The sequence below is a fragment of the Lagenorhynchus albirostris genome, chromosome 2 (assembly GCF_949774975.1).
Source record: "Lagenorhynchus albirostris chromosome 2, mLagAlb1.1, whole genome shotgun sequence".
In the NCBI taxonomy this organism is placed as follows: domain Eukaryota; kingdom Metazoa; phylum Chordata; class Mammalia; order Artiodactyla; family Delphinidae; genus Lagenorhynchus; species Lagenorhynchus albirostris.
The window spans coordinates 77,980,402-78,003,182 of record NC_083096.1 but is presented as its reverse complement, the minus strand read 5'-3'; the positions used below and the strand labels follow the sequence as shown (position 1 = coordinate 78,003,182).

General features: G+C 38.8%; 1 protein-coding gene across 1 annotated transcript in view; it reads right to left on the bottom strand.

Moving 5' to 3' along the window:
• CTSS (cathepsin S) overlaps window positions 1–22,781 on the bottom strand; it is a 40,452-nt gene that overhangs the window by 15,797 nt on the left and 1,874 nt on the right. The window contains exons 3-9 of the mRNA XM_060139021.1: window positions 12,336–12,431; window positions 11,259–11,385; window positions 8,309–8,431; window positions 7,321–7,470; window positions 5,554–5,781; window positions 4,462–4,624; window positions 3,473–3,575 (exon numbers count right to left, since the gene is read on the bottom strand). Of these exons, the coding sequence (XP_059995004.1) occupies window positions 3,473–3,575; window positions 4,462–4,624; window positions 5,554–5,781; window positions 7,321–7,470; window positions 8,309–8,431; window positions 11,259–11,385; window positions 12,336–12,361 (920 nt within the window). The 5' untranslated portion in view covers window positions 12,362–12,431. The remainder of the gene's footprint in view (window positions 1–3,472; window positions 3,576–4,461; window positions 4,625–5,553; window positions 5,782–7,320; window positions 7,471–8,308; window positions 8,432–11,258; window positions 11,386–12,335; window positions 12,432–22,781) is intronic.

Here is a 22,781-nt window from a genome sequence, read left to right as displayed (position 1 = left end):
TGTAAGGGACAGGTGGAAGAAAATAACCTAAGAAATGAGGCTAAAGCTGATACAGCAAAACAAGCCAGGAAAGTGATATGTCATAGATATCATAGACATACTACTAAATGCAGTAGAGAGTTTATAAAGCAGAGAAGTCTCTCACATTTCTGTGCCATTGCATATCCTTTTTGGGTCATTGGGCAACTTACTTCCCTCCTCCAACACATGAGCAGTTCCATTCATCTGAAAACTTGGTGCAAGTAGTGCCTTCTCTCTGGAGCTTTAGGCAGTTAGGCATCTCCTCTATGGCCCCATAGCCATTTAGACATATTATACCATGATGTGTTGTATTTTATTGCTTAAAGATATCTAATTCCCAAGTGGACTGTGAGCCCTTACAGGATAGGATGATTTCTCATTAATTTTTGTATTTCCAAGGCCTAGATAATGTCTGTCACATTGTAGATGCCTAGAAAATGCTTGTTAAATTAGTAAGTGCTAAGAAGAGGTTTTGAATTAAAACCCTAAAAGATATATAATCTTCAAGAAGAAACTTCAATAGAGAAGAGGATTTACAATACCTACTGTAGGGAGTAAACAAGATATATATATATATAAGTGAAAGTATTGCTCCATTTTAAAAAGTTATCACCGGTCTAGACCCAAGCTGATCAGTACTGTGAATGGGTTATAAATGAACCAAGATATTAATCACCTCAACTACGTTCCCAATGGGCCATGCAAATATTATCATCTTTGTGGGCCACAACATGAAAAAGATAGGAAAGTACCTTTTTGTTTGTTTATTTATGATTTGTAGACTAGGTACTTCCAGTAAAGATTTGAGGGGGGTTATGGGTTGAAGTATGTCCCTTCCAAATTAATATGTTGGAACCCTAACCCCCAGTACTTCAGAATGTGACCTTATTTGGAAATAGAAGCATTGCAGATATAATTAGCCAAGAACAGGTCATTAGGGTGGGCCCTAATCCAATATGACCAGTCTTATAAAAAGAGAACATTGGACAGAAATACACATGCACCAGGGAGAATGTCATGTGGAAATGAAGGCAGAGATCAGGTGATGCTTCTACAAGCCAAGGAAAGCCAAAGATTGCCAGCAAAACTTCAGAAGCTAGAGGAAAGTCACAGCCCTTCTGACTTCTAGCCTCTAGAGCTGTGAGACAATAAATTTCTGTTGTTTAAGCCACTCAGTTAGTGATATTTTGTTATGGGAGCCCTGGAAAACTAATACAAGGAGAAACTTGGAAACTAATACAAGGAGACACGTTTAAGTCTCAACTCTTCACATTTCCTCTTTTTTTCCCTCTGAAAGCTACATTACTTTTGTTTGTGGGTTTTATGGATGTCAGCTAATTCATGTATTGAGGGGCTGTTAGGTGCCACATACTGTGCTGAGGATTCAAAGACAAGACATAATCTCTGCCCCAAAGGCACATACAGAATAGTGGAGTGACAGTTAGGTGAACATACAATTTAAATATAATGTGTAAAATATTCCAGTATGCATAGGATATTTTAGGAGCATAGAAAAAAAGACATTTTGCCTAGCCTAAGAATTTAGGGAAAACTTTCTGGTATAGATAATGCCTGAGCTGGTTTTGAAGGGAAAGGAGGAATAAACCAAGTGAGGAGAAAGGATGTTTCAGGCAGAGGGGCCAGCATAACCAAGATATGAAGATATTAAAGGTAAAATGATATGTATGGGAACTATAACTGTGTATGTTTCAATATAACTAGAATGAAAAATGTGAGACAAGTGCCAGGAATTGAGGCTGGCAAGACAGGTAGGGACCAGACATAGGCGACTCATCTTTTCTACTAGGGAACATTCATCTCACAATGAATGGTACTAAGTATAAGAGGTATAAGCCCAGACTTATATTTTAGACAAACCAGATTGGAAGCAGTAAAAAAGACAGATTTAAGAGTAAAGGAGGGCTTCCCTGGTGGCGCAGTGGTTGAGAGACCGCCTGCCGATGCAGGGGACACGGGTTTGTGCCCCAGTCCGGGAAGATCCCACATGCCACGGAGCGGCTGGGCCCGTGAACCATGGCCGCTGAGCCTGCGCGTCCGGAGCCTGTGCTCCACAACAGGAGAGGCTACAACAGTGAGAGGCCCGCGTACCGTAAAAAAAAAAACAAACAAAGAGTAAAGGAGACCTGCGTATATATCCAAAACAAAAACAAAAACACTAATTCAAAAAGATACATGCACCCGAATGTTCATAGCAGCATTATTTATAACAGCCAAGATATGGAAACAACATAAGTGTCCATCAACAGATGAATGGATAAAGAAGATGTGGTATATATATAATGGAATACCACTCAGCCATAAAAAAGAATGAAAATTATGCCATTTGCAGCAACGTGGATGGACTTGGAGGACATTATGCTAAATGAAATAAGGCAGACAGAAAAATAAATACTGTATGATATGGCTTATATGTAGAATCTAAAAAATACAATAAACTAGTGAGTATAACATAAAAGAAGCAGACTCATAGATATAGAGAACAAAGTAGTGGTTACCAGTGGCAGGGTGGGGGAGTGGGCAGTACTAAGTATTGGGTGTAAGATAGGCTCAAGGGTGTATTGTACAAGCCAGGGAATATAGCCAATATTTTGTAATAACTGTAAATGGAAAGTAACCTTTAAAAATTGTGTAAAATAATTAAATATTTTTTTAATTAAAAAGAAAAAGAAAGAGTAAAGGAGACCAGTTAGATGGCTACAGGGAGAGTCCAGGCAAGAGATGTCTCACCTAGAGCAATAATAGAAGAAATGGAGAGGGGGCAGAATCAAGGACAGATATGAGGTAAAATTAGTTTGACTTGTTGCTTGATTGGATCTGGAGGATCTAAGACAAATCCATAGTACCTAATTGGGTAACTATGTTGTGTGGTGTTGCCTTTTAGTGAGATGGGAAGTTCTGAGAAGGAACGAAATGGTAGGGAGGGCACTGGGTTCCCTGGACATGCTGAGTTTGGAGAAACTAAGATACGTGGAAGTGCAAGTGTCCAGATAAATAAGTCTGAAGTTCAGGGCAGAGGTCAGAGCTAGAGCTAGAGATTTGAAAGCCATCAGCATATAGTTATAGCTGAAATCATAAGAATGGAATGATTGTATCCAAGAAAGATGTAGAAGAAGAAGAGTAATGGGCAGAGGATGGAGCCCTGGAGGAAAGACCAACAACTGGGGGCTAAGCAGAGGAATGGGTATTCATAAAGGAGACCAACAAGGAATGATCAGAGAAGTATTGTAGAAGATAAATCATGAAAACCAAGAGCTGACTGCAGAATAGGAAGTGAAGAATTCTGAGTAATTTAAAATGTCACTTTATAAGAAGCTATAAATATTCACCATTTTCAGTATCATGATGATGATGATCATAATCACAAGAAAGCATTGGTTGAGGTTCCCTCAAATTCCTGATTTTACTTAAATATACATTAAAGTGTGAGTACCTGTTTTTCACAAGCCAGTAGTCTTTCCCGTTAAGGTTACCATATCCAATCACCAGTACACCATGATTCACAGTCTGAGTACACAAGGGGTCATAGTAGACACCTGAGAATAAAATATGGGTAGAGAACAAGAGGAAGTGATGTGTGGCAATGAAGGACATTTGAAAATGCTATTTTATTAGACTGTTTTGGGTATATGTCAGGAACATATACTCTCACATTTAAACTATTTAGAGTTCATGATTCTTTGCCATCAATGCTGTATTTGTCAGGGTTTTTTTGTTGTTGTTGCTTTGTTTGTCTGTTTGTTTGTTTAGCCAAGTTTGGCATCAGTCTAATCACAGCTCCCTCAGAAATCTTCTTTGATGAACTGCCACCTTTTCCTGATTATTTTTTAACTTATATTGTTGTATTTCTATGTATATATTCCTAAATTGTTTGTTCTATACATTGTCATCCTTTACTAAATTAAATGATCTTTAAGGTGAGGTTTAAAAAAAAAAAAAAGATGATAACCTTCTAGTTTGTCTAATACAATTCTCTACCCTTAGTGGGCGCCCTCCTTGTACACTACTGTGTTGTACCTACACTCCACAGCGGCTACAGCAGCTAGGAGCTCAGGCTCTGGAGTCAGGCAGCACGGTTTCTAATTCCAACTGACCGCTTGCAGACTGTATGACTTTAGGCAAGTTAACCTAAGACTTAATTTTTTCATCTGTAAAATAGGGCTACTGTAAGGATTAAATGAGATAATGCACAGAAAGAATTTAGCATAGTACCTGGCCTGTACTCTTAGTAAATTTTGACAACTGTTACTTTACTAATTAGAACTGGGTATAAAAATATGTATATGAAATGATATGAGGTGGAGGATTCCATTTAACCTAATCTAAGCATCCAGAGACATAGTGATGGGGAAGAAGAATATTCTTTCTTATGGTGCAAGGGCAGTATAGAGCATGAGGATAACATGTCTGGATTTTTACCACTTCTGTAAAGGAAGAAAGAAGAATGGCGTGCATCTACAGCAACAGACACAGGTCCTTTGTTGGCCACAGCTTCTTTTAAGGCATCTTCACTGCCGAAGGGAAGTTCAATATACCTTGAACATGTGGCAGCTCGATTTTTTGCATTATACTGGCACTTTTCATCCTGTGGGAAAAGGATAAATCAGATAAAGAAGTATACTTCAACTTCCTTTATAAATCGACAGTATCCTAAATCTGGATTTCAAATATGCTTTCTTTCCTCATTTAGTCTTTTCAAGTGTCTAAGGCTCCTTCTTCCTTTTAAAGAAAGAAACATAAAATCTTCCAAACCCTAATAGTTCTATGTTTCACCAATAAAAGAGGAAATACAGAACCGTTCTATTGCTTTAAATTGTATACATCTTCATATGTGCAAATTTGCCAGGGTAATGTCTCTCAGACTCTAAGGTGGATTGTTAGGGGCATACTACATCAAGACTCGAGACTAGAGCTTTAAGATCTTTTTTTAAAAATTTTTTTTGGGGGGTACGCGGGCCTCTCACTGTTGTGGTCTCTCCCATTGTGGAGCACAGGCTCTGGACGCGCAGGCTCAGCGGCCATGGCTCACGGGCCTAGCCGCTCCGCGCCATGTGGGATCTTCCCGGACCAGGGCACGAACCCGTGTCCCCTGCATCGGCAGGCGGATTCTCAACCACTGGACCATGGAAGTCCCTGAAAATCTATTTTTAATCATGAACTCTGCTTGCTTGTTTAAAAATCATTGTGCCACTGATAAATTAAGTAGGCTGCTGCATAAGAAAGAGAACTCTTGAGAATTTAGGAATTCTTGATGGAGGTTCAGTCTCTCTCTCTCTCTCTCTCTCTCTCTCATACACACACACACACACACACACACACACACACACACACACACACACACACACACACACACACACACACACACACACACACACACACACACACACACACACACACACACACACCAAGCAGCACTGCTTCTCAAGCAATTGGCTTGGTGATAAGTTTAGTACAGTGAGTTGGAGGGATAGCATGAGGTCAAGGGGCGGCACAAAAAGTTTGTTTGTGGCACACCATGGCTTTGTAGGGATAGGAAGCTTCTGAATCGATGCCGTTGTTATCAATGATATATTGGAAAGCCTCTGTCATGAAGCCACCATTGCAGCCTTTATTCCCATATTTTTCAGTTGAGCAATCCACCAGGTTCTGTGCACTCAGGGACACCAGCTTTCCTGTTTTCAGCTTCACTTGTGCTTCCAGGGCTCCCACAGCACTGAAAGCCCAACAAGCACCACAAGCGCCCTAAAACAGAGACAAAGTCACAAGGGCAATCACAGAGTCAGTAAGGATGACCTCCATAACACAAACTGGGCAACTCCAACACGTCAGCACTTTCAGCAGATCCAGGAAGAGCTCCCCCCACTACAGTTTCCTCTTCCCTTAGGCCATGGCAATGAAGACCAAATACTTGATTGTTCTCTGGGCAAGGTCTAACCTTAATAAATATTTACGAATGGCTGAGCTCAGAGCATAATTGCCATATTCAAATATATTAAGAAACAGTACTTACTGAGCATGTACCAAATCCCAGCTATTTTCACCCCATAGTAAGGGAGATAAATGCTAAAAGTAAAGTGATTTTTGAGAGGAACTGGGATGATTCCCTTGACCTAAAATACTCTTCCTTCTGCCAAATAATGCCTGAAACATAAGGTTAGCATTTTTCAGACATTTTTAGCTATAGAATTTTTTTGGTCATAAGATATTTTACAGGGAAGCATAAACAAACAGAAAAACACAAAGTTGCTTTAGTTTAAAAAGGTGCAGAGTGTTCTAAGCCACGTCATAATTGTTCTCTCTCTCTCCACCTCATCCCACTCTGCTCTCTAGTGGAAGGAAGCAAATTCAATTTGCCTTTGGTCAAAGCAAAATCACCCCCTAAAATGCAAGCACCCAGAGAAAGGATCTCATTAAATTATTTATAGTTAACACTTAGATATGTAGTTTATTGGGTCTTCTTATAGTTTTGTTTTAGGGAAGCTCCAGTAAGAAACCCAAAACTAGTTGAAAGAAAAATTATCTAGGTGGAAAAGAATAAGAGATTAGCAGTATCATTCACTTCTTAATTTTTCTATTCTTCTTTGGTCACAAGCTGGGGCAGCTGCTCAGGACACTGATTCTTTTCCCTTATCCTGACCTCTAAGGTGATACATGTGTTTTATCCTTAGATATCCCTAACTAATTTAGGATTTTGTAGCTTTCTTTCTTTTTTTTTTTACAAGCAAATTAAAGGAAATACAAAAACATAGGAAAATTTATAAAGTCCATATTTCTTATTCTAACAACATAAGCCTAGTCATGAATTAACTTGACCACTACAATTTACAGGCCACCCTTAGCTCTAGTTTTTCCTCTCCTTCAACCCTGAAATTCATAAGTGAGTTGGAGGAATAAACTTCCTGATTGAAATTCTCTCACACACATGATACTATTTCTCAAGGAATCGGCTTGGTGGAGGGTCCAGTGCAGTTGATGGATAGCATGAACGCTAAAGGTCTGTCTTAAAGACCTACTTGCTTAATTTACAGTTTTTTGCTTAGTCTAATATTGATGGCTCTAACCTTTGATGTTCTCAGCACTGTGGGGAATACAAAAAGTATCATATGTGGTCCTGGCCCTTCAGGAGCTCACAATGTAGTTGGGAAGACAAGAATAGCAAACATACTTAGAAAGGAACCTAAGGGACTATGAGATTCACTGCCAGATTATGTAGCTAGACTCAGTATTTAAGGAAGAGAGATCTCTATCTGGGGTACAGAGGCCTGGGATGACAATACTCACCTGGTATTTCACTTCAGTAACACACCCCTTCTCTCTCCAGTCCAGAGAATCAGGCAATTTCTGATTAGGGTTTGACTTGAAAGTGACATTTCTCTGCCATTGGCTGGGAACTCTCAGGGAACTCATCAAAGATATCACTTCTTCACTGGTCTACAAAGATATATACATAGCTCCTTTCACTTATACCCTTCTTTTCAATATCCTGATAACTGTAACTGTGAATATATTTAACAACTGAGAGAAACAAGTGGTAGCTGTGACTAACATAGGTAACTATCTGGTAGGTGAATTATCTGGGTCTCTTTAGTCTTACACTTTGCCATTGGCATCACAGTTAGGCAGTGGGAAGGAGAAGAAGAAAATGATAAAAACTAGGTTACAGAGAGGCAGATTTTTGGTTCAAAGCAAGGCAGAATTTTATAAAAGCGTTGTCTAAAAAGTGGACTAAACTGGTTTTCCTTGTGAGAAAGAATTATAAAAGAGATTCCTGCATTTAATCTACTTAGGGTGTTCCTTTCCAAGGGGTACTATGATTCTTAATTTTGGCCACAGTGAAAAAATTTTGTAGGGTAGAACAGAATCTAATAACTAATGGGAGGTGATTTGTGATACTAAATACCCACACTCCCCCATTAAGAAAGCAAGTGGACCATATTAAATTATAAATTTAGACTTACATAACTATGTTAACTTATTCTAAAATATTTTGAGTAGCCTTTAGGCAATGCTTTCTAGAATTACTAAAAATAAAAGTAACAGTGGTCTGCGAGTTAAAAATACTCCTTTAAAGAAGGGATTTGTTAAGGAAAGTGATCACAGTAGGACCAAAGAAGCAATCTGTACAAATTCTTATGTCCTTGAATTCTGTTTTCTAATTTTATACACATACAGAAAACACTCCTTTGTTGTTTGCCTTCAAATTGCCTTTGGGGAGACAGAAATCCTGTTTATCCAGAGATGAAAATAGGATTATTTATAATTTACCTACCATGTCTCCCAGGTGGTTCATGCCCAGATCATATGAATGCATTCCCATTGAATGCTCTAGATTGTGAAGCATCACAGTTTTTAGATTCTTTTCCCAGATGAGACGCCGTGCTACTTCTTCATTCTAAAATATAAGGAAGAAGAACATAGTTATACTGAATCCTTCAAAAATGTGTTCAATAATGAAAATAAACATATTATGAAGCATTCTATTAAGTGTGGATCTGTTTGGGAGCATACAAATAAATGAATATATCCAATATAACTGGTAAAATTGCACAGTAATCTTAACTCTTCCTCTTAATTGCTCTGATGGTGATTAATATCATTTTAGATATACACAATGAACTTCCTCAATTTGCTAAAAAGTTTTTTTTAGAAGTTGCAGTTTGTTGGAGTATATCCTTTGTAAGTGGTAAACTCACTTAATGATTATAGGTTTTTTAAAAACATTTTCTTGGGCTTCCCTGGTGGCACAGTGGTTGAGAGTCCACCTGTCGATGCAGGAGACACGGGTTCGCGCCCCGGTCCGGGAAGATCCCACATGCCGCGGAGTAGCTGGGCCCGTAAGCCATGGCCGCTGAGCCTGCGCATCCGGAGCCTGTTGCTCCGCAACGGGAGAGGCCATAACAGTGAGAGGCCCGCGTACCGCAAAAAAAAAATATATATATATATATATTTTCTCTTTTACCCTCACTCTTGAAAAATCGTTTAGCTGATTATAAATTCCTAGCTCTTTTTTTTTTTTGCAGTACGCGGGCCTCTCACTGTTGCGGCCTTGCGGAGCACAGGCTCCGGACGCGCAGGCTCAGCGGCCATGGCTCACGGGCCCAGCTGCTCCGCGGCATGTCGGATCTTCCCAGCCCAGGGTACGAACCCGTGTCCCCTGCATCGGCAGGCGGACTCTCAACCACTGTGCCACCAGGGATGCCCAGAAAGCACTTTTGACTGGAGGACTCAGGAACATGTTTTTTCGTATCTGGAAAATTCTCAACCAGTATCTCTTCAAATATTGCTTCTCCACCATTCCATCAGATGGAGCCACAAACTCTCTTTCATCTCTTAACCTGCATTTTCATAGTTTTTCCTTTTTATTTTTGTGTGCTGCCTTCTTGATGAATGCCTCAGTACTATCTTTCAGATTGCTGATTCTATCCAGCTCTTTCCAGTCTGGAGTTTATCCCTTTAATTGAGTTCTTATTTCAATGACTATATTTTTTTCATTTCTGAGATTTCTAATTGGATTTCTAATACATTTCACAATTTCTTGTTCATTCATGCAGATGTTATTCCATTATGCATAGTTTTAAAAATAATTTTGGTCCTATTATCCTAATTTTATCCAGAGTGAATTCATATTCAGACTGTTGATTTTGTTGCCCTCCAGGAGCTTCATTTACATAGAATGCAATGTACATGGTGGCTCCTAGAATCGCCGACCCTCACCTCCACCCCCAAGGCCGGAGTTTACGACAAGCCGTAGCCCAATGAGCAGTCAGCAATAACTCTTTTCTGCCTCATTTCATTGAGTATTAGAACCCAGGCCTAGGCCCTGGCTCTAGGTAGTAAGTCTGGATGCAGTCACTCTGTCTTGGAGCAAGATTTTACTGTTACCCCAGTAATGGACATGTACAGATATACTTCCAAACCACTAGAGGGAAAAAATGAAATAAAGAAAAAATAAATCTAATGAAGTATAGGAAAGAAAAAAAAGAAGAGAACTTTGAGATACATTTTAATGGTAGGATACTAATCAAAAGTCATTTTCATTCCTCCTGATGGACTAGAATCATTAAAAAGTGAGATAATATTCATTTAACCAAATAGTAGTGCTAACTGCACATCTAACTGTAGTCAACGCTGAAATTAGAGGTCTGGTCCTAAAGGGGAGTGGGTGAGGGTGAAATTCATCAGTACTAAGAAAACAACTCAGACCATTTTTATACAAAAACCATACATCAAATAAGTAAATATATAATCCTTGCTTACAAACTCAGAAATATTATACAGTTATAGGACTTAGTTATTTGAAGCACCAGGGTTAAAATCTTAAAATCAATCAAGAAGTATGTTTTGAAATAAAAATAAAAGTAAAAACTGGGAAGTGAGAGTCAAGAAATAATATCTGCCAGTGCTTCTCTATGCCAGGGACTGAAAGAGGCCTTTTTTGCTCCTCAGACATGCACTCCTTCCCTCTTGGCCTGGGACTCTCACTCCAGTTTTCTACTTTGCTTGCTCCCTGGCTTCTATCCATTCTCTGCTCAAATGTCACCTTATATGTGAAGCCTTCCCTGACCATTCTATCATATGTATAAAATAATCACTCCCAACCCCTCACAGCCATCACACAGGACCCTTCCAACTCCCCCATGCCTTGCTTTATTTTTCTCTACTTCTTTCCTGTCTCTCCTTTTAGGATATAAGCTCCATAAAAACGGGAAGTTTAGGACTTCCCTGGTGGCGCAGTGGTTAAGAATCCGCCTGCCAATGCAGAGGTCACAGGTTCGAGCACTGGTCCAGGGAGATCCCACATGCTGCGGAGCAACTAAGCCCGTGCGCCACAACTACTGAGCCTGAGCTCTAGAGCCCGTGACGCACAACTACTGACCCCACATGCCACAACTACTGAAGCCCGTGCGCCTAGAAGCCGTGCTCTGCAACAAGAGAAGCCACCGCAATGAGAAGCCCATGCAACGCAACGAAGAGTAGCCCCCACTCACCACAACTAGAGAAAGCCTGTGCACAGCAACAAAGCCCCAATGCAGCCAAAAAGAAATAAATTTATTTTCAAAAAAAAACAACAGGAACTTATTTTGTTTCCTGTTGTATCTCTAGTACCAAGAACAGAATCTTGCAAGAGAGGAGTGTGTAACATTTATTGAAAACACTGCTTGTCACAATATGTAGGGTACTTGAGTAAAAGCAAATTGCTCAAGTGGCAGCCCATCTACCTGTTCCTTGTATTGTTTCCCATAGGTTTTCTTCCAGAGATCCCAGTGATGATCCAGAGTGGAATCTCTGTGCTGTTGTGCCATCACAGAGGAGCACAGCAGGAGCACCCACACCAGCCATTTCATTCTGTTAAAGGAAAGGTAACATAGGAAGAGTAGCTGTTAGCTGCATCTATTGTGACCATATTTTTTTCACAACAAAAAGTAGGAATGCAGAGTCTGTCAAGGGGACAGAATATTACAAAGCAGAATTATGCAGGAAACTTTCTGGATTATACAGTGACAGGGAGTAACTGCAGATTTTTGTCTGAAATACCACTTCCAATTCTTAGTAGCACTTTAAAAGTGATTTTCAAAAAATTTCCTGATATCTGGTAAGCCAAATTTACATCTAAGTTTGGGGGGATGTGGAAGCAGGGACTTGACAGGATTTGACAACAAATCTAACCAAGGGAAATCCTCTTTCCTCCTTTCCAGAAAAAAAAAATCCTTAAGAAGAAGGCATACCTTTGAAAAATCAGTTTATCTTCATAATTTTTGAATACACAAGCTCCTCTTAACTGGTCTATCCACAACCTTCAGAGATAGTTAAAAGACAACTCCTGTGTATTGCTTTCCCATCCTTGGATCATTTTTACCTTTTAACCTTTCTTTTCCCCTAAAAATCAAAATATCTATTTCAAAAGAAGAGGTTAACTGCTTTTGAAAACACCACTTCTATATTTAATACAAAGAGACTTCAACAGAAATTCAGTGACTAACTCCCTCAAACTGGATTCTACTTTCTTTTCCACTTTTTAAAATTCAAAACAGCTGGATTTTTAACCATGTAAATCTTAAAATTATATTCCAAAGAAAGCTATGTGTCCGCCTCAGGCTTTAGATGTTTAAGCAGACATTAACTTTTCAAAAATAGACTCTTTTTAGTCAAAAAAAGAAGAGGCAAATTGAGCAACAATGATTTTTTTACTTTACTTCCTGTAACAAACGATGTAAAACCTGGCAGGCAGAGTAAGCTAAAAACACAAATGAAGAATTTAAGGACCAAGTAGGAGAAAAAGAACAGACAGTACGTACATGATAGAACCAGCAGGTGCTCCCATACTAAGAATGCTTGATGGTGGGCTCTCTCCAAAGATTTCAAAGGCAGCAAAGAGACTTCAGTTAAAGTGACTTTAAAAAGAAATTGGAACTTGTCACATGAGGTATCCACAATGAGGAAGTGAACTTTCATTTCAGTTTCATTTAAAATCTAACTAGATTTGCTACATCTGGCTCTCTTGCTGCAGTTTTGGAGATAAAGCAGGTGCAGTAAACCATCAAAAAGAGCCCCCAGTAGAGGAGATCAGTAGAAAAAGCTCAGCAAAATAACACCAGTACACATTTACCCTTTAATTTTTCATCATTTTGATTATTCACTTTACCTAGAAACAACAATTTTCAGATGGAAAACTTTAGCTATGAAGAGATTAGGATTAAGTTCCTGAAATCCCAGCTTCCTCCATGATTTCCTAGGAAAATCCACCTTATTCTTTTTAACTCATCCATGATCTACTGTTGTCTAATTCTCACCCAGGTGAGAATTCCCATTTATACATGGGTCAGTTTCTGAGCCCACCGATCTGTTTTTTTAATCTATTGTCCCTTCAATACAGTTTTAATTAAAATAGCTTTGAATATGTCTCGATGTCTAATAGGGTAAGTCACCCCTGCCACTCCTATGTTTGTTCTTCTTTTTCAAAGTTGTCTTAACATTTTGTGCCTGTTAACTTTTCCATATAAGTTTTAAAAATCAGTTTATCAAGCTTCTTGAAAAATTCTGAGTTTTTATTTAAATTGATATATTTATATTAAATTACTATATGTATTATAAATAAAGTTTAATACACACACATATAGATAAATTTGTGGAGACTCAGTATCATTACAATGTTGAATATTCTTACCTGTAGCAGACATTTTCATGTTTGTAGCCATCTAGCTTTTTAAATTTTTATTTATTCATTTATTTTTTTTAAAGATTTTTATTTATTTATTTTGGCTGCACTGGATCTTAGTTGCGGCGCGTGGGATCTTCATTGCGGCATGTGGACTCTTAGTTGAGGCATGCGGACTCTTAGTTGCAACATGCGAACTAAGTTGTGGCATGCATGTGGGATCTAGTTCCCTGACCAAGGATTAAACCCAGGTCCCCTGCATTGGGAGCATGGAGTCTTACCCACTGGACCACCAGGGAAGTCCCCCATCTAGTTTTTTTTTTAAAAGATTTTTATTATGGAAAACAATTTTTTTAACATCTTTATTGGAGTATAATTACTTTACAATGTTGTGTTAGCTTCTGCTGTATAACAAAGTGAATCAGCTATATGTATACATATATCCCCATATCCCCTCCCTCTTGCATCTCCCTCCCACCCCTCTAGGTGGTCACAAAGCACCGAGCTGATCTCCCGGTGCTCTGCGGCTGCTTCCAACTAGCTATCTATTTTACATTTGGTAGTGTATATATGTCCATGCCACGCTCTCACTTCATCCCAGCTTACCCTTCCCCCTCCCCATGTCCTCAAGTCCATTCTCTACATCTACGTCTTTATTCCTGTCCTGCCCCTAGGTTTAGCAGAACCATTTTTTTTTTAGATTCCATATATATGTGTTAGCATACGGTGTTTGTTTTTCTCTTTCTGACTTACTTCACTCTGTATGACAGACTCTAGGTCCATCCACCTCACTACAAATAACTCAATTTCGTTTCTTTTTATGGCTGAGTAATATTCCATTGTATATATGTGCCACATCTTCTATATCCATTCATCTGTCGATGGACATTTAGGTTGGTACCATGTCCTGGCTATTGTAAATAGTGCTGCAATGAACATTGGGGTACATGTCTCTTTTTGAATTATGGTTTTCTCAGGGTGTATGCCCAGTAGTGGGATTGCTGGGTCATATGGTAGTTCTATTTTTAGTTCTTTAAGGAATCTCCATACTGTTCTCCATAGTGGCTGTATCAATTTACATTCCCACCAACAGCGCAAGAAGGTTCCCTTTTCTCCATACCCTCTCCAGCATTTATTGTTTGTAGATTTTTTGATGATGGCCATTCTGACTGGTGTGAGGTGATACCTCATTGTGGTTTTGATTTGCATATCTCTAATGATTAGTGATGTTGAGCATCTTTTCATGTGTTTGTTGGCAATCTGTATATTTCTTTGGAGAAAAGTCTACTTAGGTCTTGCACCAATTTTTTGATTGAGTTGTTTGTTTTTTTTGATATTGAGCTCCATTAGCTGCTTGTATATTTTGGAGATTAATCCTTTGTCAGTTGCTTCGTTTGCAAATATTTTCTCCCATTCTGAGGGTTGTTTTTTCATCTTGTTTATGGTTTCCTTTGCTGTGCAAAAGCTTTTAAGTTTCATTAGGTCCCATTGGTTTATTTTTGGTTTTATTTCCATTTCTCTAGGAGGTGGGTCAAAAAGGATCTTGCTATGATTTATGTCATAGAGTGTTCTACCTATGTTTTCCTCTAATAGTTTTATAGTGTCTGGCCTTACATTTAGGTCTTTAATCCATTTTGAGTTTATTTTTGTGTATGGTGTTAGGAAGTGTTCTAATTTCATTCTTTTACATGTAGCTGTCCAGTTTTCCCAGCACCACTTATTGAAGAGGTTGTCTTTTCTCCATTGTATATTCTTGCCTCCTTTATCAAAGATAAGGTGATCATATGTGCATGGGTTTATCTCTGGGATTTCTATCCTGTTCCATTGATCTATATTTGTTTTTGTGCCAGTACCATATTGTCTTGATTACTGTAGCTTTGTAGTATAGTCTGAAGTCAGGGAGTCTGACTCCTCCAGCTCCGTTTTTCATTCTCAGGATTGCTTTGGCTATTCGGGGTCTTTTGTGTTTCCATACAAATTGTAAAAATTTTTGTTCTAGTTCTGTGAAAAGTGCCATTGGTAGTTTGACAGGGATTGCATTGAATCTTTAGATTGCTTTGGTAGTATAGTCATTTTCACAATGTTGATTCTTCCAATCCAGGAACATGGTATATCTCTCCACCTGTTGGTATCATCTTTAATTTCTTTCATCAGTGTCTTATAGTTTTCTGCATACAGGTCTTTTGTCTTCTTAGGTAGGTTTATTCCTAGGTATTTTATTCTTTTTGTTGTGATGGTAAATGGGAGCAGTAATAGCAAAATGAACACCCTTGAGACCATTATCCTGTTTCAAAAATTATCAATACGTGGCCAGTCTTGCTTTATTTACCCTCCCACTACCCAGATTATTTTGAACCAAATACTAGATATCAGATTCTTTCAGATGTAAATATTCCAGTGTGTATCTCTAAAACATAAAGACGCTGAAATAAATGAAACCCCAATACCATGATTACATCTAAAATAAATTAACAATAATTTCTTAATGTCCTCAAACATGTCAGTATTTACATTTCCCTATCTTATACATTTTAAAAAATGGTTTGTTTGAATTGCGATCCAAATAAGGTCCATACATTGCAAAACCATTGAGTTTTTCTTGTATCATTATGAATTCATGGATTTAACCAAATTTTATGTGCTTCAATTCAATGCAGTTTTATCCTTATTGATATTCATATTGTCCCATCTTTGGTCAGTGAAAACATTCAAATTGGCTTCTGAATCCTGAGTCTCTGTGTTTGGCATGAGATTAGTGCTCTTTAATAGAGTCTTTTCTTTCTAACATGACAACCCATTGCAGGCTTATGTTGAACAGTTCCGGCCTAGAGAGCTCCCTTTGCCTTTCCATCATGTGAGGACACAGCGAAAAGACAGCCATCTGTGAACCAGGAAGAGGGCCTCACCAGACACTGAATCTGCCAGTGTCTTGATCTTAGACTTCCCAGCCTCCACAACTGTGAGAAATAAATTTCTGTCATTTATAAGCCACCCAGTTTACGGTATTTTGTTATAGAAGTCCAAACAGACCAAGACAACTATCCTCACATAAATCTTACACTCAGAGTAGGTAGTTTTCTTCATGTTTCCAGGACATTTATGCTTATTATCCTCTGCACTCTTTACTCACTTTATTATTATAACAGTCCTAGCTAACATTTGTTGGATGCGCCAATTATATGCCAGTGAGCATGCTATACTCTTCATATATTATTATTTAATCTTTACAACACTGTGAGGTAGGACAAATATTATCCTCATTTTACAGAGGGGAAATTAAAGTTCTGAGAGGCTGTATAGTTTGTTCAAGAGGACAGAACTGGTTGCTGACCTGGGATTGAACCCAGTTTTAAAGTAGTACTTTCCCAACAGAATCATTTTGCTTCCCACTGTCTGGAATTTCCTTCCCTCATCGCTGCCTCTTGAGATCCTGCTCCTCCTTCATGGCCCATCTCAAAAGATACCTCTTTCAAAAAAACCTTTCTTTATCCCCAACTTAATGTCTCTTTTTGAGCCTCTACAGTACTTTGAGGCTCTCTTATGGCAAACTCAAAGATTCTGAGACCAGAAAAATCCTCTTAATTCTCTACTTAATTTATGTCTTTGTCATACAAGTCTACCTATTGGCCCCTTAAGTACAGGAGTTATGTATATCTTACTCTTCTTTGTATCCTCCACAGTATAGAATGCAATGATATAGTTAGTAGGTACTCAATAAATATTTACTGACAAGATTTAAATTATTTCAACAGCCTTCAATCCAATCTACCTTGCAATCTCATTCTGTACAACACTTCCAAATTGTTCTCTTAAAACACATTTTTAGGGACTTCGCTGGTGGCGCAGTGGTTAAGAATCCGCCTGCTAATTCAGAGGACACAGGTTCAAGCCCTGGTCTGGGAAGATCCCACATGCTTCAGAGCAACTAAGCCTGTGCGCCACAACTACTGAGCCTGCGTTCTAGAGCCTGCAAGCCACAACTACTGAGCCCATGTGCCACAACTACTGAAGCTCACGCGCCTAGAGCCCATGCTCTGCAACAAAGAGAAGCCACTCAATGAGAAGCCCGCACACCGCAACAAAGAGTAGACCCCACCTGCAGCAACTAGTGCGCAGCAACGAAGACCCAATGCAGCCAAAAATAAATAAATAAAATAAAAAACACCACATTTAATCAAGCTATTTTCTACAAATGCTCTCTGTTGCCTGCTGCATTTCCCCATAATCTGGCCCATCCTTAGGCACTTTATTCAACTTAGAGTAGATTTTTTTAAACTTTCACCCTCTGTTGTAGTCAAGCTGGTCTCATGGGCCCCCACATTGCACGGTCATTCGTGTCTTTCTGAAACGACTCTCTCTATTCCTTGGCCTCTCTACTTTGCAAGTTCTAATTCAAGTATCGCCTTTCCCAGTCTTCTCTGACTACCTCACCATCTTCCATTTCTATATACTTTTTTAAAATTTAATTTTTATTTTATATTAGAGTATATTTGATTTACAGTGTTGTGTTAGTTTCAGGTGTACAGCAAAGTGATTCAGTTATACATACACATATATTCTATATACTTTTTTTTTTTTTTGAGGTATGCGGGCCTCTCACTGTTGTGGCCTCTCCCGCTGCGGAGCACAGGCTCCGGACGCACAGGCTCAGCGGCCATGGCTCACGGGCCCAGCCGCTCCGCGGCGTGTGGGATCTTCCCGGACCAGGGCACGAACCCGTGTCCCCTGCATCGGCAGGCAGACTCTCAACCATTGCGCCACCAGGGAAGCCCATATATTCTATATACTTTTAAGAAACAAATTGTACCATGCAGTTTTGAACTTATTCTCTATTTGCATCACATAAGATGGTTTCATCTCACCAGCTGACTTGAGAATACAGGATCCTGTCTTACTTATCTTTGTATTGTTCTGTTTAATACATGTTTAGGCAAAAACAAATAAATATTTATTGGATTAATTTTCTAATTATAATCTTCTACATGTTTTATCTTCACTTGTGATTCATCACCCATTCGGCCATGGCTTCTAAGGCTTTTAGCCTTAGGTTTCTCTGCTTCTTTTGCTCTCCTCTTCGTATATAAAAGTCTGTAAACAATCATACTACAGCATTTAAAAACATTAGGGGAACACATCATTATATAGTCTATCCTCAGGTACACTTAGTGCATTTCATAAAATTAAAACTCATTCTGCAACATTCTAAACCTGTAAATTGGATTTTTGCACATTAGTTTCCTTTGAAATGGGGCAAACTTGCTGTTGCAAATTTAACTAGAGATTTTTTTTTTTTAAAGAGAGGAAATCTGCAGTAGTACAGTACTTAATCTTCTCTGGAATGCTGCCTCCCTTCCATCACAGATGAGGAAACATTTCCTGAATGATATCAAAAAGGAAAATGAAAGCCAAATAAGGAAGCCTAGTGCCTTCTCCAGGTTTTTTTTTTTTAATTAATTTATTTAATTATTTATTTTTATTTTTGGCTGCATTGGGTCTTCATTGCTGTGCTAGGGCTTTCTTTGGTTACGGCGAGCAGGGGCTACTCTTCCTTGCGGTGTGCGGGCTTCTCATTACGGTGGCTTCTCTTGTTGGGAGCATGGGCTCTAGGTGTTTGGGCTTCAGTAGTTGTGGCATGTGGGCTCAGTAGTTGTGGCTAACGGGCTTAGTTACTCCGCAGCATGTAGGATCTTCCTGGGCCAGGGCTTGAACCCGTGTCCCTTGCACTGGCAGGCAGATTCTTAACCACTGCACCACCAGAGAAATCCCCCTTCTCCAGGGTTTAAAGTCACCATCTCTCAGGCTTATGGACCCTGAAAGTTAGCTGCTTCAAGTTTCTTTGAGGAACTATCTTACTTGGTCTTAAAGAAAAGGACTCTGAATTTTAGGATGAGGCTGATGTTAGTTTTACTCTCTGTTAATTTACCCAAGTGACTAACTTTATGTTGGGAATTTAATAACGTACATTATTTCTATAGTTAAGATACCTCGCTTGTTACTGACCCTTTTGCCCAAGAAGTACACAAATGTGAGATGAAGAACACCCTTAATAGAGTATAGGAGACTAGAAAATTAATTAATTATCTAGTTTACATTTTCTGAAGAAAGAAAATAGGATTCTTGAATCATTGGGAAAGATAGGAATGTTTTAATTGAAAACATACAGTATTTCTAATACTTTCTGTATAGATTATCTGCTTGGTGCATTATTCTGGAGATATTTGATCCCAGTAGACATCCCCCATTATCCTGGGTGCCTCTCTCTGTCATGTGGCAATGTGTGCTCAAAGAAGGAAGGTTAATTTTATTAAGAGATCAAAACAAGACATAACTCAGGAGTACTGGGGTGCCACAGATAAGACCCTTCCCCCAACAAATGTATAACAATTGTGACACACTTGTGTCACAAGGTAACACAAGGTAAGTCACAAGAAATTTGTTAGTAATGATAAAGTGTCAAAATTTGCAAGTGACACATTTAAAAATTAGAGTAGATTAAGGTTATCTCTGTAATAACATCACTTTGATATAAGTACACTTCAATATGCTTTCTGGGAGAGGATAGGGGGGTTTATAGATAGCTACCAGAGACTGACATTATTTTGTGAGTGTATCCATGGAAATGTGTCACAAATGTGAATATCAGTCTTCTCTATAGAGGTGGAGAACACTTGAGCTAAAGCATGTCTTTAAGTGTATATTATTTGCCACCTAGCCTCCATTTCCCCTTCTTGTGGCAATAGCATCCTGATTTTAAAATGGGGAACTCCCCCCCACACACACACACTCATGGGATTAAGAGAGAAGCAACATTCTCCCCTAGTTCCAGTTGTACGTGTAGGTCCCAAGGCTAGCCCATCAGAGCTTTGTATCCTTCTGGCTACAGTGACTAGGAAAAAAATCGTTGGCTGTGGGAACTAGCAGAAGGAATTGAACCAAAGGCTACGAGCTGTCACAGAAACTAGTGCCAAAGAATCCCTAAGCCTAACAGTCTATTGCCTTTCTAGGCTCCCAACTTGTACCACAGCTAAAGTTGAGTAGTCCATCTCCAGAAAAGGCATTTACTCCATGCCCACCTCTGGTATAGCCATGGAGAATAAGGACACGCAAGACCATCTATCTAGCAGGAAAACACCAGGGCCATGGTGGCAGTAAGGAAGATTCCCACAGAGAACAAATTTGGAGGTTCCCAATTGGCTGGCCAAAAAACTCACTCCACCCCCAGGGAGGGAGTCTTCCGTATTCCTGCCTAGATGGTATAATGTACGCTATGGGTCAGTGATAACTGTGAACTATTTTTCATCCATTCTCCCCTTTCCAGAATTAGACTTTCACTGTAGTTATACTATTTCTTCTTCTCCATCATTTTTAAGATAGCTTAGATATAGATAACTTAAGTTTTAGGTTGCCAGGCCTCAAGGGGCCATATCCAAACTTGACGAGGAAGACTATATACATCAGCCAAAAATTCTGGTCTTGGAGCTGAACACAGTAACCAGATAAGACCCTGGGTTGTCTCACTGGGGAGGGAACTTTGGTAAGCACTTTTTAATGTAGGTATGAACATTTTTTAACAACCATTCACCCCTTACTTCCTTTCCAACAGAATTCTAATCTTGTTTAGAGAAATGCTCTCCACAGGGCCATGGGCTAAAATGAAGTCAGAGAGGTAAGCTGGAACCAGATCATACTTGTAGGTCACTTAAGAATTTTGTATTATATTCTAAATTCACTAAAATATAAGCTCCATGAGGTCATGGATTTTTGTCACTGTCCCAGAACAGTCTAGCATGTTAAATAAATGAAAGTATGATGGAAGGGCTTTGCACAGGGGAGTGATATGACCTGCTTGCTGTCCAGAGAATAGACTATAGTGTGCCTACAGTAGAGGAAGTGTAGTGTGGAAGTAGGGAAGTTAGTAGTCCTACCACAGAATCTAGGGGAGAAGTGACGGGGACTTAAACTGGAGGGTGTGGGTTGTGGTGGATGTAAAGTCGTGGCCAGATTCATATTATATTTTGAAGACAGAGGGACGGAATTTTCTAATATAGACTGTAAGAGAAGCGGAAAAGACAGGAATAACAACAAAACAGTTGTTATTAAACATGGAGCAATGTTTAATTCAAAATCACATGGCTAGATAATAAAGCTTTAACTAGTTACTAGAACTTCTCTCTTTGGTTCTTTTTTTTATTGTAGTAAAAAATACATAACAGAAAATTTACCATTTTAGCTATTTTTAAGTATACAATTAAGTGGCATTAAGTACATTCACAATATTGTATAATTATTGCCACAGTCTATTTCCAGAACTTTTTTTTAAAAAAAATAGACTTTATTTTTTAGAATAGTTCTAGGTTCACAGCAAAATTGAGCTGAAAGTACAAAGAGTTCCAATATACTCCTCGACCCCACATACTCATAACCTCCCTCATTTAGAAATTGTTCATCATTCCAAACAGAAAATTTACACCCTTTAAGAAATAACTCCCTATTTTGCCCCCTCCCGAAGCCCCTGGTAATACCTCTAGTCTATTCTACTTTCTGTCTCTATGAATTAGTCTATTTTAAATGCCTCATGTAAGTGGAATCATTTGTCCTTTTGTGTTTGGCTTATTTCACTTATGTTTGCACTGTTCTTCCATGTTGTAGTATGTATCAACACTTCATTCCTTTTTAAGGCTGAATAATATTCCATTGTGTGTATATACCACATTTTGTTAATCCATTCATCTGGTGATGAACACTTTGTTTCTACCTTTTGGCTATTGTGAATTATGCTGCTAAGAACACTGGTGTACAAGTATCTGTCTGAGTCCATGTTTTCAATTCTTTTGGATGTATATCTAGGAGTGAAATTGCTAGATCAATATTGTAATTTTATAGGGAATTCCCTGGCGGTCCAATGGTTAGGACTCCATGCTCTCCTGCCAAAGACCGGGGTTCGATCCCTCCTTGGAGAATTGGATCCCACAAGCCCAGCAGCATGGCAAAAAAAAAAAAAAAGGTAATTCTATGTTTAACTTTGGGGGGAAGCTTCAAAACCACAACAGTTGCACCACTTTATGTTCCCACCAGCAATGTACCAGAGTTCCAATTTTTCCACATCCTTCCCACACTTGCTATTGTTTGCTTTTCTTGTAATAGCCACCATAATGGGTGTGAAGTAATATCTCATCATGGTTTTGATTTGCATTTCTCTAAAGGCTAGTGATGAGCATAGTTTCACGTGCTTATTGACTATTTGTCCATCTTTGGAGAAAAGTCTGTTCAAATCCTTTGCCCATTTTTGCATTGGGTTTTTTGAGTTGTAGCTCTGTATATATTCTGGATATTACTTTTAAAGTCAGATATATGATTTGCAGACATTTTCTCTTATTTTGTGGGTTGTCTTTTGACTCTTTTGAGTCACTTTAAGTGTCTCACTTGAGACACTGTAATGCACAAAAGTTCTAAATTTTGATGAAGTCCAATTTATTTTGTTGCTGCTTGTACTTGTGGTGTCATGTCTAAGACAAGGTCAGGAAGACCCTATGTTTTTTCCTAAGAGTTTTATAGTTTTAGCTCTTATATTTAGTTTTTTTAAACC